Source organism: Cottoperca gobio, chromosome 8 (genome assembly GCF_900634415.1).
Source record: "Cottoperca gobio chromosome 8, fCotGob3.1, whole genome shotgun sequence".
In the NCBI taxonomy this organism is placed as follows: domain Eukaryota; kingdom Metazoa; phylum Chordata; class Actinopteri; order Perciformes; family Bovichtidae; genus Cottoperca; species Cottoperca gobio.
In genome coordinates this window covers 1,114,985-1,129,372 of record NC_041362.1, presented here as the reverse complement: position 1 = coordinate 1,129,372, position 14,388 = coordinate 1,114,985, and the positions used below count along the sequence as shown (strand labels likewise).

General features: G+C 37.1%; 2 protein-coding genes across 2 annotated transcripts in view; one reads left to right on the top strand and one right to left on the bottom strand.

Annotated features, from left to right (window-relative positions):
• Positions 1 to 2,509: 2,509 nt before the first annotated feature.
• Positions 2,510 to 9,160, bottom strand: pctp (phosphatidylcholine transfer protein). The gene is made up of 6 exons (XM_029438599.1): positions 9,005 to 9,160; positions 7,783 to 7,900; positions 6,839 to 6,918; positions 6,586 to 6,757; positions 5,004 to 5,071; positions 2,510 to 3,774 (listed from the first exon to the last, which is right to left on the bottom strand). The coding sequence occupies exons 1-6, from the start codon at positions 9,131 to 9,133 to the stop codon at positions 3,700 to 3,702; spliced, it is 642 nt and encodes a 213-aa protein (XP_029294459.1). The 5' UTR covers positions 9,134 to 9,160; the 3' UTR covers positions 2,510 to 3,699.
• Positions 9,161 to 11,297: 2,137 nt separating this feature from the next.
• LOC115012818 (transmembrane protein 100-like) overlaps positions 11,298 to 14,388 on the top strand; it is a 4,446-nt gene continuing 1,355 nt past the window's right edge. The window contains exons 1-2 of the mRNA XM_029438627.1: positions 11,298 to 11,508; positions 12,892 to 14,388. The exon at positions 12,892 to 14,388 is cut by the window's right edge and continues 1,355 nt beyond it. Coding sequence (XP_029294487.1) covers positions 12,983 to 13,381 — 399 coding nt within the window. The 5' untranslated portion in view covers positions 11,298 to 11,508; positions 12,892 to 12,982 and the 3' untranslated portion in view covers positions 13,382 to 14,388. The remainder of the gene's footprint in view (positions 11,509 to 12,891) is intronic.

Sequence of the window (14,388 nt, the reverse complement as noted above, 5' to 3'; positions counted from 1 at the left end):
AAACAGAAGAAACCAGGGCGTGTCACAGCGGTGGTTTCACTTTTAAGTCTGTGGTGGAGGAGTAATCAGGAGGGTTATCGGGGCAACCAGGAAATGACCCTGTAATTCATTGTTTCCACTGAGAACTCCGCTGAAGTGCATTTATACTGTATATGATACCCTTTATTAAATAAACATCCACCTCTGATGGATATAATGACATATCGTGATCAATACTATACTTCTCTAGGACCACATACAAACATAGGGGAAGCGATGGGTATGAAGCTGAATAGACTATAAACACGAGAGAATATAATCATGAGATTAATTGACATAAATTGCAGTTACTAGATTGTTGAGATTAATTCAAATTGAAGGTATTAATTAGTGGCAGATTTAATTACTATAATATTATTCTCAGGGTTAGTTTTACTGTTGCTCCTACAACTGAAATAAGTGTGTGGAGGGAGAATTCAAATGCTTAAGCAAAAGACAGCAAAGTAAAAGGCTTGAAAGGATTTCAAAATAAAATGGAATATATATAATATAGGTATGTGGAACATTTTAAATTAAGAATGAATGAATTACATTAAAAACTTCAACCTCGGAGCAGGTAAAATATTTGTGTAGTCTTTTAAATACTATATACAGTGTTTAGTGTAGTTTATTTAACTTTAAAAGCGTGTCAGGGATTTATCTTCCAGAAAAAAGAAGGATGTTGAGCTCTTATAATACATAATACAATAACATATAATATAATATAATAATACACAAACTGGGGCATAACCACCACAAAACCCAAAGTTACATATAAATGCATTTACATCTTTGAAATCAAGGAGTAAGAACACACACCTGTTCATGTTTAAAAGGTATTAGCATAACACAATGTGGTAAATCTTGGCTAAACAATGGCTTAGAAACTTATAAGTCTGTTTATATGTTTCAGATTTAAATTGTATGTCCAGACTGTGACTTTTTATCAGATGTTTGTCAAACATGAGTAGCCAGTTAGCTAGCACAGGTAGTAATGTAGCTAGCATGCTAAAGTTAGCCTGAAAATTAAATAAAAGATCTACAACCACTTATAAAAACGTACCTAAATATTTACTTTCTGCATAAGTCCGTGAAAATGTGGTCACGAAATATAATACAGTTTATATTAGCTTCTTACCTGCAGCAGCACCTCCACCTGGTCAGGATATGTGCGCGTTGAAAGGCTCGCGCACGTAACGGGGCTGTCTGTATGTGCCTGCGCGCGAAGGCAGTATTAGGAGTCTTCTAGTCAAATGTCTATAATAGAATTAAAAATAATAATAATAATAATAATAATAATAATAATAATAATAATAATAATAATAATAATAATAATAATAATATGATATATAATAAATCTATAAAATACATGTTGAATATTAAAGTTAAGGTGTGTTATTAAATATAATAAATATTATTAAATCATATTATTATTTTGGTACTTCTTTTTCTTTAATTGAACAAATTGCACATCTTGACAATAAGATATACAGTGCAAAATGTATTAATTGAAATAAACATGCTAGATGAGAAAAATAAATACATTAAATAAGTCATTATTCAAGGCACGACTTGTAATTGTATTATTCATACTTTAGAGGCAACACATGCCCTTACAGTTTGTAAGGCCTTTGTGTTGGTACAAGATGTAATAGTTTTTATGTAGAGTTCAAAATCTTAGTAAAAAAGGGACCTTTGGCTTGTAAACTTACACTTATGTATATCAAATTTGGTGAGACTAATCAATAGATTTATGATATATGCCTTAAATGTTGCCATAGAACTAAAATATAACATGTTCATAACATTTAGAAATAATACATTTTGAAACATCTTAGTGCTGACGATGCCAGAAAAGATGGAGCAAGGTTTCAGGTTGAGCTGTGCAAAAAGTACAATTTATATTTAAATCCTCCTTAAATGTATGTTGAGTGAATTATATTTGATACTGACGAAGTATTTATTATTATTTATTAGACTTTCTTGAAGCATAGGGTAAAAATGTAACTAATAGATATCTGCATGAAACTTCATCAGTTAATTACTCACATTAACACAATTACTTTTTATATTACAAGTTTTCTGAAATGTTATGTTTAAATATGCAAATGAGGCGTTATGTAATGCTAACTTTTGGTGAAATTAGGAGAAATCTACAAACACAAACACACAAAGTTAGCAAAATAAACTTCTACATTTCTATTTTGTATTATTTATTTCCACTCGTCTGAAAGAAGACGTGTTATGGAAGCAAATTAGCTTAAAAAATCTCATATTTGACCAGCGCATGACAAACTGTAGCTGTTCATTTACTCAGTTGCTGTGATTTAGTTTCTGTGCAGACACCTCCCGACTACATCCTCCAAAATGATCCATCAACACCGCTCTTAAACTGTTTCAAACATTACTTTGCTTTGATCCGTGTCTGCAGTTACCATGTTGGCCACAGTGGATGTGACTGTGATGACGTGCTGCAGGAAATACAAGACAGTTTCAATTTAGTTTCAAGTTTATTCATTTCAATAAAACAGCAATATTACACAGTAATAGGCTTTGCATGAGCAGATTAAACCATATGCACCTGCATCAAGCAGAGCACTGAGGTACAGCCTAAATCAATAGTAATATCTCAGATCTTTAATCATATGCACCCATAATAAATCAGAACAGAACATGATCAGGCAACATTCCTCCAAAGGTTTGACAGACGTGTCACGTTCACGTCATTATAACGAATGACTGGATTGAAAGAGGAGATTCCAGTGTGACCAGAACATACAGTACAATGAATCTATTGCATCAGGTGAAGTAAACACATTTAAAACAACGTCAAGCTGCAGTTTGAAGTTTTACCACGTAGTCCCCGAAGTTTTAATACATTTTAGTATTTTGTCTAAACATTAAAAGCTTTAAAAACTAATTATTTTTGCGTTATGAAGTTAATGTTGATTGCACAATGTAATGGCTACAGATTAATGACTGCATCTGCGTTTAGATTGGTTCTAAAAAAGTACGATGCTGTTGAAAACTGTGCAGCGTCGTCAACTCTCTTCCGCTATAAGTAGCTAGCAAATAGCTAAAAGTCGGCAGATTTATTCGCATATTAATTTGCATAAAACGTCGTGTTTGTGTCGGTTGCAGCGACGGAGAAGCTGCCTGCGTACTGTGAGTCTGATGCACCGTCATTTCGTTCCGCTGTGTCGTGTGAATAGCATGAAGGAGGAGAACGTTCATCTTGAATCTACTCTGAGCATCAATGTGAATTAATTACAATATAATATATTTGAATACATTTCTTGCTTTTTCCCCTGATGGTGTGAATAAGTGGCTGGTAGTAAAGTGAATATAAAGTGATCCGGTTGTCTTTGAGACAGCGGCGCCAGGAATTATACCACTTGGAAACTGTACAAGTTGTCTATTGCCACTTTGAAACTCCTAACAGCTCCTAAATTCTGCAGCTTCCTCACAGTAATTGCACAGAAAAGACAATACAGTATTGATTACTACAGCCGGTCATGCACATCATGCCTGAGTCTACAGCATGCTACGACCACAAGTAGCAGCCCACACCACATTCACCCCAGACAGAAATTTGATCATCCAGCATCAAGAAAAACTAAGATTAAAACAAGAAAAATAAAGCCGAGCTCTTGTGCAGAGCCATTGTGCCGTCAGTTGCGTTCATTTCTTCTGGCAGTAGTTGCTGTAGCTGCTGCAGGCCTTCTGCATGTCTGTGAGGAAACCTGGAACCCCAGTCTGGTAGAGACGAACACAACAAGTCAGTGAGCGTCACGAACACATGTGGCAAGAAGACACACCCGGGTGGGGCAACAAAGAGAGGAGCTTGTTGACATCACTTGTGCAACACATCTGCGAGCAATGACGGTGGAAAACCATGAAGCAGGCGGAGGGACGGAGCTCTCCGAGGCCTGTGAGTGAACCCGTTTAACACCCTCCTTAAAGCCCTCGTGTAAAAGCTGCTTGAGCAGGTCAACGAGGAACATGTGCACATTTTGAAGATTGTGACGTGCGGCTGCAGGGAAATGGTTTCTACACGGCTTCCACGTGTCAGGAAAACTTTTCCTTTGAATAAATCTGAGTTTAATGCTTTATATCGTCGAAATGTTCACTTTTAGGCTTTGTTGAATGGACAGTTTCCATTTCATGGCTTTTCTTTTCATAACAATGTTTGTCCTCTAACCCTGAACAACACCAGGACATTAAATCTGTTTAGCTTTTGGAACAGACACTCTTTGATCTGTACACATGTGAAAATCCACATTTAAGAGTACAACCACACTGAAGCCCCTTTCCCACTGGACAAACCACTAACACTGACGAACATCTGGCTCTAGTCTTCCGTGGGAAACGTCACAATCGGCATTCATTCCCGGGACAAATTTCTATTTTTTCACTATGATTTGGACAATAAATATATTTTATCGATGTACAAAACGTACAGCTGTCCCCGAAGACACCAGACTCCATTGACAAAAACAGCCATTTTACATGCTTATCGTCGTAAATGCATTCAAACTGGACAGAAAATAAAATTGAAATCTAAGTCTTTCCACTGTTCCAACTATCTCCAACTCTGGTTGGAGAGTTTGTAAAAAGAGAGTAAGTAAAATATATTAAAAAAGAAGTAAGTTTGCTGCCCGCTTGCATATACGGTACATGGTAACTTTGGTGGGTTTAAGACATTAAAAATGTGGATTCATCTAAAAATGGCTGATGTTTTAATGTGAACAGGGAAAAAACTACAAGTTGTTTGACAAGAGAAACTAAAACATGTAATAATTCTACTGCTTTAATATTTAACTTACAGACTCTTCACACCCGTCATGTTAAGTTGCACTTTATTGATCCTAATGTGGATTCACTTTGCACGCGACTCATCTGTTCAACGAGGCCCTGAAGCTACTTAATGGGTCCATTTTAGTCTTGCATTGTTTGTAAATATTGCGAAACATGCACGCACTCACCTTCGCTGCCCAGTTCACCAGCCAGGTAGGAATCATGCCACCGGGGTTGTCGAAGTAATTCATGAAAACTGAAAATAAGAAAAGACATGTTGATTGTTGGGCTGCAGACAAAGACTTAAAGGCCCTGTCACACATATCCGTATGACAGAAACGTATGCCGGCGCATATGAAATATCGACAATAGGTTAATATAAATTAAGGGTAAGCTGTGATCGTTTGAAGGACGCAGACAATACGCCGAACACGCCAGACACACGGCCCGTCACACAGCTCCATACGGCAGAAACATGCCGGCGTATATGAAAAGTAGCTCAAAATGTGTCAGAGTCCAAATACGTCCAACTTTTCCACAGCGGTGTCGTAGCTGACGTATACATAACGAACACATAACAAATTATTATACGCATGTCAAACATTGATAGCGTATCACTTACTTATTTAAAACTTATCAGAGCGTCTGGACAACGCAGCTGGAAAAGTGCCGTTTGGTTCACGTCATGCTGATGCTGGAGAACGGCTAACATGCTGAACGCTAGCTGTCCTGTAGAAACACGTGTAATAAGTTACTCCGTCGTCAGGCATCATCTTAACATCAGGTAGGAACAGGTTATCCACTCGTTATCAATACATTGGCTGATTCACCGTCAGCCGACGTAGCCGATATCTAACGTACCTCTAACGTAGTCACGTAGGTATTCATGTAGGTATTCACGTACTATATTTACGTAGGTAAGTATTCACGTACTATATTTACGTAGGTAAGTATTCACATACTGTATTTACGTAGGCAAGTATTCACGTACTATATTTACGTAGGTAAGTATTCACGTACTATATTTACGTAGGTAAGTATTCACGTACTGTATTTACGTAGGTAAGTATTCACGTACTATATTTACGTAGGTAAGTATTTACGTACTATATTTACGTAGGTAAGTATTTACGTACTATATTTACGTAGGTAAGTTCACGTACTGTATTCCGTATTCACGTATGTCTAACGTAACGTAACGTCGGGTACGTCTGGTAATTTTGAACTTGCTCAAAACATCAGCGTTCAACAACGCACCCCAGCGTAACACATTGAGCTCTTAACGAATACTACTTATACCTTATATCAACGTACACCAGCGTGTTGCCGATATTTTGTATACGCCATATTTTTCTATACGTTATGCATTAGTTGGGTATTCGTCTGATACATTTTGTATAAGTCAGTGATACGATATCAACAGGTTAGACATGCTGTATATGTTCACTTTTCCGATCGGATGAAAAGTTGGACGTATTTGGACTCTGACATATTTCCGTATGCGCCGACGTACGTTTCTGTCATACGGAGATGTGTGACGGGGCTTTTAGTTTGTTAATGAATTAAATTGTAAAAAGTGATGGAAAATGCATTTTTACACGTTTGCAGAGCTCATATTAACAATCCTGAATCCAAACACATGATGTCATGACAACGTGATTACTTCATGTTCGTGTAAATAAAGTTTGAATGAAAGTCAAACTCATTTTGAAACAAAAAGAAACAAAAAAGCAACCTAATAAATATGTAAAGTAATATTTTTTTCATCACCTTTAGTTCCACAGCCTCCATCGCTCTCCAAGGCGACGCTCTGCTTGTAGTCTTTGACGCGCAGCACGCCACTCTTTTCTGCACACGGCGTCTCTGGCGCACTTCTGGCGAGAATCACCCAGATCCTCCTGCCGTCCACATCCAGGTCTCTGCGCTCCCTCATGTACACATACTGAGGTTTGAGCGGTTAGGGAAGACTTTAAGATGTTAACTCTATAAACCACATTGTAAGCTCAAAAGGAAAGAAGGATACGTCTCTGTTTGACATGGGAAACGGGTATTTTACTTCCCAGTAGATTGCTTTATTTCCACTGAAGTCCTTCTCATAGAGCTCTGGATTTAAAAAAACAAGACAAACGTTTAATAAAAAAGCATGTATTCAGACACTTATACTCTGAGGACGCTCCGTTACACGGTGCTTCTTCATCTCTTATGGAAAGGAAATGGAGATTATTTTCTGTTTCTGTTCATGCATACACTTGAAATACTGCCCATGACTAAATGATGGAATTGAAGTAAGAACAACCAACTGTATCCCTCCTCCTTCTAGTGCAGTTTCTCGTGATCCACATCAAATAGATTGGACACACTCTGGGGAGACTTTAAATGCTCTCACAAGTGTAGCTCTTAACTGTCTCATGTAGGAGTTAAAACATGGCTGACTGAGCAACCAAGGGATATTAATAATACAAAAACATATTACTCGCTCGACAACATTGATAACAAACTAATTATGAGCAACATTTTCCAGTATTTGTGTGCATCTGACTGCTGGTCTACATTCTTGTAGGAGGGAGAGCAAATACAAGAAGACTCTGCTACCACCACACACAACAAGACGCTCCTGTAAACACCACTTTGGATGTAAAAGCTGCTTCAACTACTAATAAAATCACGTTAACCTACGTCGAAAATGTCAAATATTATGATTCAACACTAGGTAACTACGAAACAGACAACATGTTACCTGCAGGTTACTGTAGAGGTGCATGAAGACAAGGATAACAAATTAAAAATGTTATTTCACAGTATAAAACCATGCCTATGTGCAGAACACTAAGAAGGCAAATGGTAAAAGACAGAAGCTTACATGTGTGATCATTTTTCCAGCAACAGAACTAGTTATTAATCAGGAGAGATGAGGGCAAGTGTGGATGGAAGACAGTGTGAACCTCGCCTTACTGGGGTTTTCTTTACCTTTCACATATGTATCCCAATGTTTCCGATACGTCAAGTCCATGTAGACCTCTGCACACAGCTCTGCATTGCAGGTGTTGAGCACACCAAAGATTTTGTACTCATAAAGTCCAGTTTCCTGAAAACAGCACATGAAAGTTCTCTCTTCCAAATGCAGGCTACATGCCACGACCACAGAATGCAACTAATCCCAAAACCACACAACTCTCATTAGAGAGTTACACCCGCTCTCACTGCAAGTGTGTGGGATTTAATAGTACAGAAACAGGTCCGAGGACTTAAACTCTTAAATGTGATAAAGCTGACAAACTGCATTTCTAGTCTTGTAGTCTAGATTTTGTGGCCAATTGTGTGGCAACTTGAAGAGGAAGTAAAGTCACACCAAACTCCATTCACAAAAACATCAGTTTAAGGTTGTCTTGTTTTCCCTTGGCAGTGGACAGCACATCAAGGGCTTAAACCTAAATAATTATAAGATAGACTTAAAATACTAACCTTTGGATAATAAGACGTGCATTATAAGAAAGTTCTGGTGTGCCATCGCATCATTCTTACCTTGTCAGTCAAATATGAAAGATAGCTGAATAGTTCAGTGTGTGCAGCTAAATTAAAAGAAAACTAATTTAAACAAGACACAAAAAATACAGGAATAAGTTTCAATGAACTACCACATGTCTCAAAATTAAAATAATAATAATTTTCCTCATTTTTCTTTTGTGTATCACCTAAGGTAATTCGTGTCGCTTATGCAGTTTTAGATCACAATTGAATTATATTTAAATTTGACTTGTTTTATTACAACTTAATATATCAGGTCATGAGTATGCCGAGTTGAAGGGTGGATCTTGCTGATGTCATAGATGTATTAAATCAGGTTGGACGACGTCTGCACACGTGATGCAAGAAGTGCCAACATTAAATTGCCAGATTTGTAAATGGAGTTTGGTTTGACCGGTCCAACAGCTCTCGCTCGATTTCCGGATATTTTCCATGTTGACCGCTAGGAAATCACTACAGCTGGTGTGTACTAATGTTGTCAACACATGAATAACTCTAAAGATAACAATCCCACATCTTTTTTTGGATAGAAAGACAGGAAATCGGTGATGATACCGATACTTCAGGCTCTGCAGAGGAATCCGATACAGGCTCATTCATTCAGTCACGAGCAGCCGTCTTCCTGTTGCAGAAGCAGCAGTTTTATTATTATTATTCTTTATACCTTGTCATGGAGCCGGTAGATTTTGACTCCCATCGTCTCGGTGAAAAGCTCCCATCCTCCCTCCAGCTGCGGCTCATCCAGCTCCCTCCACGCGCTCTGAAACTCCTCATCTGTAAACTGCAGCGACATGACGGCTCGCGCTCCTCTCACAACAAACACCTGAACTGTCACTCAAGGCAGCGAGAGTCAAACACCACGCTTCCGGTCACGGCTTTCAAAATAAAATAATTCATGGTATATACACATGTTATCAATATCTTCACACTGATATATATTTACGATATCATATGTTATATTTTATATTCAATTTAATTCTATGTATTCTATATTTGATGTTATACTATAGGCTACTATACCACTACATGTCTTATACTATGTCTCATATGCGTAACTATATCATAAAGTACCATATTATATTATATCATGTCAACATGTTACATTGACACATTATGTTCTGTAATATTAATGTGATTTACTCACATCATATATTAGCATATTTCTTGCTGGAGATTAATATAGGTGTATTTTATTTTGAAATTCTTCATGTACTCCTACAGCCAACATTTAAAGTATTTTAAGTATTTGCCTGTAACCTTTGAGTCAGATACCAGAACATTATAGTAAATCTTAGCAAAGTGACATCCTGCAGCTGAACATCTCTGTTTGCATGGTGGAAGTGTAGAAACACGCCATATGAACACAAGCTACGCCCACTGCTGCTGTCACATCCATCAGTCCTTACAGTGACACTAAGATTAGATAACTGAAATCCTTTGACATAAAATCCTTGCGGTTCATGATTACCATGTTACTGATTTGTTTTTTAATAAACATTATGAACTTGTCTGGCAGATGATGTCCTGTGTTTGTCATGTTATTATCCCAAATATTTCTGAGAAACATGTTTCATTAGTGATTGGGGCAGGAGATGACGACCCAAAATCCCAGTTCACATTTGTTTGAGCGAGATAATCAGCGTTATGCAACAGACAAAATCCCTCAACAGAAGGGGGGGGACAGCCAGCGTGTAAATGTGTTTACAGTGTGTACAACAGGTGTGTCAGTATTAGATCATGAATCAATGGCTCCTGTGGGACATTTATGTAATCATGTGATCCCTTAAAGAGCGCCACACACACACACACACACACACCACACACACACACACACACACACACACACACACACACACACACACACACACACCATTTGATTCTTGAAAAGATCTGGTTGCATTTCTGATATTTTACCAGGATGGATGAAGTTGCTGAATATGAAGTCATAGGAGAGCATGAATAATAATACTGTAAATAATAATAATATATAATATCATCTGTAAAAAAAAAATTGTCAGCTAAATGTAATGTACAATAATAATTTTAAAAAATGGAAACATAAAGACAAATAAATAAAAGAGTTACAATATAATTTAATATAATATAACATAATACAATTTAATATAATACAATACAATACAATATAACATAATATATAATATAGTATAACGTAATAGAATAGAATACAACACAACACAATATATTATAATATAATAAAATATAATACAATACAAATAATATAACATAACATAATGTAATATAATACAATATAATATAATACAATACAATACAATATAATATAGTATTATATAATATTATATAATATAACATAATATAATACAATATAATATAATATAATATAATACAATACAATACAATACAATATTGTATTTATATAATATTATATAATATAATACATTACAATACAATATATTATAATATAATATAATATATTATAATATATTATAATATATTATAATATAATATAATATAATATATTATAATATGATATAATATAATATAATATAATATATTATAATATAATATAATATAATACATTACAATACAATATATTATAATATATTATAATATAATATAATATAATATAATATATTATAATATATTATAATATAATATAATATAATATAATATATTAGAATATGATATAATATAATATAATATAATATAATATATTAGAATATAATATAACAGAATATAATATAATGTTAGTGTTTCCTCTCTTCTCTATAAACTGAGTTTCAGTGGCCATCTAAACAGTAACGGAAATAAACCGATTTTTATTTCGAAATAATTACATCCAAGGAAAAGTAACCGCAACAACTGCTCGCAGCAAAATAAGATTTATTTTGAAATGCATGACCGGAAAAGGCATCCCCCCTTATTGCCTTGAACTTGACGCTGCAGTCATCGATACTTGAAATAGTTGCTCTGAATGGGGATGGCAGTCCCACCAGCAGCCCTGAACCTGAGCACACAGGGGGACGCTGCTCATGAATGGGAGTCAGATTGCAGAAAGAGAAACTGTTTGCTGTCGAGTTCAACTCAGAAGAAAACCTTTAATTAGAGGAATCTGAATCTGTTTTATGAGCGGGTTTACACAGAGCCTTCCCTTGCAGCACTTTGTGCGACATGGAAAACAGCTGTGAGGTAACTAACCTTTCTTCTTTCTGGACTTTGTCGTGCATGTCAAGTAGATTTACCTCACGACCAATAACAAGCTGAAGTTTGACTTTAAAGTTGAATTCACTTATTACCAGCTGTCGCCAGGCTCCATGTGAAGTTGCTGCAGATTGTGCTAAATAATTAGGAGGATTCTTCAAAAATAATCACTTTAATTACAGTAGCATAAAGAAACATTTGCAGTGCATGTGACATACCTGTCAAACAAAGTTAAATACTTTTTATTGGCTGCAGTGTGAGCAGAATAAACAGTTTAACATACTTTAACCCACTTGGCTTCACTTCTTGGACCTTTTCCCCAGACGCTTCTTTTTCTGTAAAATGTCCACAGGCACTAATTCCACTTAATTTAAGTGAGAGGATCAAGTGTGTATTTAATAATTTTGGGCAGTTTAACCAAAAGCTGATGTTACTTCTCAGATGGTTTTTCTTTAATAGTTCAGTTTAGAGTCCTAAAGAGGTAAAAAACTCCCCAAAACTCCCCAAGAAAAGAGAAAATATTGGAGAATAAAAAGCAGAAATGTTCCTTCTTCTTCTTCTGTAACTTGATAAACATCGTGCAACAACAGAGGTTTTAAAAGTAGCATTATTTTCATTATGCACGGTATAAATTAAAGCTCAAATTGCTTGTTTTATTCGACTAACTGTCCAAAACCAAAAGAGATTTAGTTTACAATCCTATATGACAAAGAAAAGCATCAAACCTTCACATTTAATGAGCGAATGTTTTGCATTTTTGCTTGAAAAATGATCTATTGTTATCATCCAAGTATGTTTTTCTTACTGGAATTAACCAATTAAAGTGTAGAATGTAAATTCCACCAAATGTTCTTTCAGATACAGTCGACATAACCTCATGTGAGACTCCTCTGAACTACCTTTGACGATTGTACAAGAGAGAAATGTTTCTCTTTTAATGCAAAAGATTAAATAAAAAGCATGGAAAGTAAAACTGACACTGTTCTGCCCGTTTATTGTCACGGAGTCTGACGCGAGGCAGGGAAGAAGAATGAGTGCTTGTGAAATTGCTGGTGATTTCGAAGCTCCTCGCATTTCATGGAGCAGTTTGTAATGTCATATCCTGCGCTCTCCAGGGAATGTCTCAGCTCGTGCAGGGCTGAGTGGTCCTGCGTCATACAGACAACTCCTCTGATTAGGGTCAGGAGGCGGCGGCTGGGATTGTGCAGAGAGGTTACTTTAAAGCAGCGTGTGGCGGTCAGGAAAGTTTTGTAATGAGTTGTGAAATGTTGCTGTTGAATTCTAACAAAAAGCATATTTTCTTTGGGAGATCTGTGTCCAGTGTTGAGCAACAAGTTTGACTCATTTTCCACTTTCTTTCTCTCCTCACAGACCGGGAGACCCTAGCGAGGAAAGGAGGTAAAAGGGCAACGACGAAGGGAACCATCTGCGGTTGGTTAACAGAGGGCTCCTTGATCCTGCAATGCCAGACGCAGCTAATGAGGACGCCATGAGAACGCCAGCGACCCCAGAGAAGGCCAACAACCACGAGCGTCCTGCAGCCACCACGGTGAACATCCCCCTGGTCAACGAAGTGCAGCTCACGGCGGCCACCGGCGGGGCCGAGCTCTCCTGCTATCGCTGCACCGTCCCCTTTGGCGTGGTGGTCCTCATCGCCGGCATCGTGGTCACGGCCGTGGCTTACAGCTTCAACTCGCACGGATCCACCATCTCCTACTTCGGCCTGGTGCTCCTCTCCGCCGGGCTGGTGCTCTTGGCGTCCAGCGTCGTCTGCTGGAAGATGAAGCTGGAGAGGAAGAAGGAGAGGCGGCGGGAGAGCCAAACCACCCTGGTCGCAAACCAGAGGAGCATTTTCACTTGAACTAGCAGTTGGACACATGTCCGGGTTTTTCTGACACTGAAAAGACGTTTATTTTGGAGATGGAGTTGGTGAAGCAGCTGCAGACAGATGTTGTCCAGCCTCTTCGACCGCAGACTCTCAAGGCCCAGAACTTAAAGCTTTTGAAGACATTTGTAAGGGATTTATTTGTCAAACAGACGTTGAACATCTGGCGAGCTGGGCACGCAGCCAGGAGGAACGTATCACAATTAAGATGAATTACCACTGTGTAGAGGAAGTCTCCCATTAATCTGCCGTTGGATGTGGCGGCTTTGATTGTAAAGGGAGGGATTGTGGTATGAAAGGCCCGGCAGAGGAGAGGGAAACTGCACAATCCAGAACAATGATTAATACCTCACTTACTTCATGTGTTCATGAAGTGTCAGGGGTTGCCTGTTTTTGGAAGTATGGTACTCGATGTGAGGATTTTCTTTCAAATCCGCCAATATATTCTGCGAGATGGCACATGACATTATACCAAGAGAGAATATTTAACCTTAAATACACTTTGATTTCTGGCTGCAACCAACGATTTCACTATCGATGAATCTGACGATTATTTTCTCGATTAATCGTTTGGTCTATAAAATGTCAGAAAATACAAAACAAATGTCCGTCCCAGTGAAAAGTCTGCTCTTATCTGTGCAAAACCCAAAAGATATTCACTTTTATATGATACAAAACAAAGAAAAGCTCCATATTTGAGAGATTTTCTGCCATTTTTACTTTAACGATTAATCGATTTATCAAAATAGTTGTTGATTTATATCGACTAAAGATCATTGCAGCTGTACTTTGATTATCATAATCATTATATTCAGTATTAAACAATATCTATTTACCAATTGAGTAGTTTTGCCTATTTTGGCAAAGTTGAGACATCGAAATGAATATTGAGTTGGGCGATGATTAATTATTGTCCCGTGTACTTCCATACTGTAAAGAAAGTATTAAATGTAGCATATGTTTTGTTTTGATGTAATCATTTG